Source organism: Heteronotia binoei, chromosome 10 (assembly GCF_032191835.1).
Source record: "Heteronotia binoei isolate CCM8104 ecotype False Entrance Well chromosome 10, APGP_CSIRO_Hbin_v1, whole genome shotgun sequence".
NCBI classification, from domain to species: domain Eukaryota; kingdom Metazoa; phylum Chordata; class Lepidosauria; order Squamata; family Gekkonidae; genus Heteronotia; species Heteronotia binoei.
Genome location: NC_083232.1, coordinates 23,773,280 through 23,776,344, shown reverse-complemented (window position 1 = coordinate 23,776,344; position 3,065 = coordinate 23,773,280). Strand labels below are relative to the sequence as shown.

Sequence of the window (3,065 nt, the reverse complement as noted above, 5' to 3'; positions counted from 1 at the left end):
TTTCTTAGATATAAAATGCCCCACTCCAGGCCCGTAGCCACCGGGGGGCATGGCCCCTCCACCCAACCCCCCACAGATGTTTATGGCCCCTCCTTTCCTCGGCCCCTGCTCTCTCCGCTTCCACTTTTCTCTCCACAGCTCTGGCAGCCTCCCTCCGTACGGCACCTCCCCCCTCCCTCCCACCCACCCACTCACCCACCAGGTGAAACTGTAAAGAGCGGGCTCCAGGGGCTCTTGTAAGGTGCCCTCCATCCCCGCCGATCACGTGATCGGCTGGAAAAGCCACTCCGAAGTTTGTGATTGTGGTTAGAATCAAATTGTAACTATGTCATGGACAGTTGAATCCAACTTGTTCAAACACACCTGGAAATAATTCTGTATATTATGCTTTTATTCTACACCAGCTTTCCAATGCGATCAGCAAGTTCAGCGCTGGCCGCCCCAGCGCTGAACTTGCTGATCACACCAGATCAGCGGGGGCGGGGGGCTCACTCTGTTAGTGACCCACACCAGATCAGCGGGGGGCTCACTCTGTTAGTGACCCACACCAGATCAGTGGGGGCGGGGGCTCACTCTGTTAGTGACCTTTCCAGGTGTATATTCTGGTTGTACTTGGAGCCCAAACTTCCAGTTCCACATGCATCATTTCCCCCACTCCCTATTAGCCATGCGTATAGATATTGCCTAGCTAGTTGTTTTTGGAGGATCATCTAAGATCATTTTTCCACCTATAGAATAGCACAGAAACACAGAGCATTTATCTCATTCCATTAAAGGGAAACAGATTCTGAGTCGAGTGGCACCTTTAAGACCAACAAAAGTTTATCCAAGGTATGAGTTTCCGTGTGCACACACACTTCTTCAACCACATAGAAATGGAAGCTAACATTTCAAATATATAGGCAGATGCCTATATATCACCAGCCATATAGATCACTGGTCAGGGATGACATTGCAAGGGCCAGGGCTTTTTTGAGCAGGAACACAGAATGCAAAGGAACACAGTTCCAGCTGGTTTGGTGTTATGGGGGTGTGGCCTCAGGGGTGGAATTCTAGCAGGAGCTAACCCTAATATGCAAATGAGTTCCTGCCAGGCTTTTTCTACCAAAAAAGCCCTTGCAAAGGCCACATGAAATTTTTACAATATGTGATAGATTTGTCACCCAACTTCTACCTGTAGTGAATACAGAAAGAATTTTCAAGATTTCTCCTCAGATGAATCAGCTGACAAATGTTAAGAGCAGGGCTGCTTGCCCACTAGGCAAACTAGGTGGTTGCCTAGGATGGCGGGAGGGTGGGGGCACCAAATTGGGCTCCCCACCCCCCTCTCGGTGCCCCAGGCAAGCACCTAGTTTGCCTGCCTCCCCCGTCTGCTGCCCGCTACCACCGCCTGCCACCCTCACTGCTGCCACCCACCCCTCCATTCCCTTCCCTTCTCCTCCCCACAGTGGCTCCATGTCCCCCCGCCTCCCCCCCTCTCTGCTGTGCCTCCCCCCTGCACCTCCTCCTCCCTCCCTCCCTCCCTCCCTTTGGACCCTTCTCCACCCCATGACTATTTCAATGCTAAAACCATCTGTAGTGCCGTGTTCCAGCTATCTAAAGCCTCCCCTCCCTGGCTGATCGCTCAATCGTGGGTAAAACCACGCTGTGGGGCCGGAACACACTTACCGTCCATCAGGACCAGAGTCCTGAAAGGGCATCTTGCTGCCACTAACTCCTCTCCTCCCCACTTCCTGGGAAAGGAGTCAGTGGCAGCGAGGCACCCTTTCAGGACGCTGGTCCTAATGGACTGTAAGCGCGTCCTGGCCCCGCGGCGCAGTTTTACCCATGATTGAGTGATCGGCCAGGGGGGGGGGAGCTTTAGATAGCTTGAATGTGGCACTACAGCCAGTTCTGGCATTGAAATTGACATGGGGTGGGGAAGGGTCTGAAGGGAGAGAGGAGGAGGAGGTGGGTTGGGGAGGGGGGAAAGGCACGAGGGCACTTGGGGGTGCCAAGCAGAGAGTCTGCCTAGGGTGCCATGGGGTGTCAGGCCGCCCCTGGTTAAGAGCACTTCCATTTTTTAATAAGCCTAATGAAATGTCAAGGATGAATGATTCCAACCTATCCTTAGGTTGTTGCCCTAAAATAACATTGGAAATGGACTTGGAAGTATCACTAGTGGAGATTTCTAGAAAGACACTGTCCAGTTCATTGGCCAGCTGTAGGCCATCCTTTGCTGCTACTTGTCTGGCATGAGTCAAGTCCGCTTTGTTGCCTACTATAATAACAGGGGTTTTAGAGTCTGGACGGCTCTTCCAGATCTGTTCAAAGAGGGGACGGATAGACTGGTAGCTACGGCAGTCTGTAACGGAATACACCAAAAGAAAACCATCCGCCCACTTTAGACACCTGGAAAGTGAATCCAACATCTGCGGGATGTCTTCTTGAAGCTCAATACATCCTGGGGTGTCTTGAATTTGCAAGAAAATTTGGTCATCTTCCACATGAACAAGTCTTGAATACAGATTCCCTGTGTTGGGTTCATAGTCGCCAATAAACCTCCTGGTTAGGTAGCGGACAATCATAGCGCTCTTCCCCATGCTCCCTGTGCCCAGCACGGCCAGCTTAATGTCCTTCATGAAGTAACCAGCAGGGCACTCCTGTATCGGGGCGAGGAGACAGTGGTGAGACATGGTCGACGACAGCCGCATGGGAACAGCAGCAGCGCCCCGCTCAGAAAGCGAACCCCAGCCAGACAACCGCGTTTGCAAGCGTCAAGCAATTCCCCTGCTCCCCACTGAGCAGCGCCTCCGCCTCTGGAAGTATCTGAGCTCTTCAAAGGAAAAGAAAACGCAATTATTAAGAATAGCAGCATTAACCAGGGAGGAGGTGTTGCATATCTCTTACAAGATAAGGTTTGCAATGGTCTGTGTATTTTGAAATTCTTTTAACTTCCGCAAGCTAAAAAATAAATATCTGTTTTAATTCAGAATTTCTTACACGGTGAGGCACCTAACTAGCCCCTATTTTGTGTTTTGTTGTAATCTCAATCAATTAACTGAATTTTTCAAATGACTTTATAC

The 3,065-nt window shown here is 50.8% G+C and overlaps 1 protein-coding gene across 1 annotated transcript; it reads right to left on the bottom strand.

Moving 5' to 3' along the window:
* Positions 1–706: 706 nt before the first annotated feature.
* LOC132578263 (ras-like protein family member 11A) lies at positions 707–2,693 on the bottom strand. Its single transcript, XM_060248187.1, has 2 exons — positions 2,104–2,693; positions 707–728 (listed from the first exon to the last, which is right to left on the bottom strand). Exons 1-2 carry the CDS (start codon positions 2,691–2,693, stop codon positions 707–709), a joined length of 612 nt encoding a protein of 203 aa, XP_060104170.1.
* Positions 2,694–3,065: the final 372 nt, after the last annotated feature.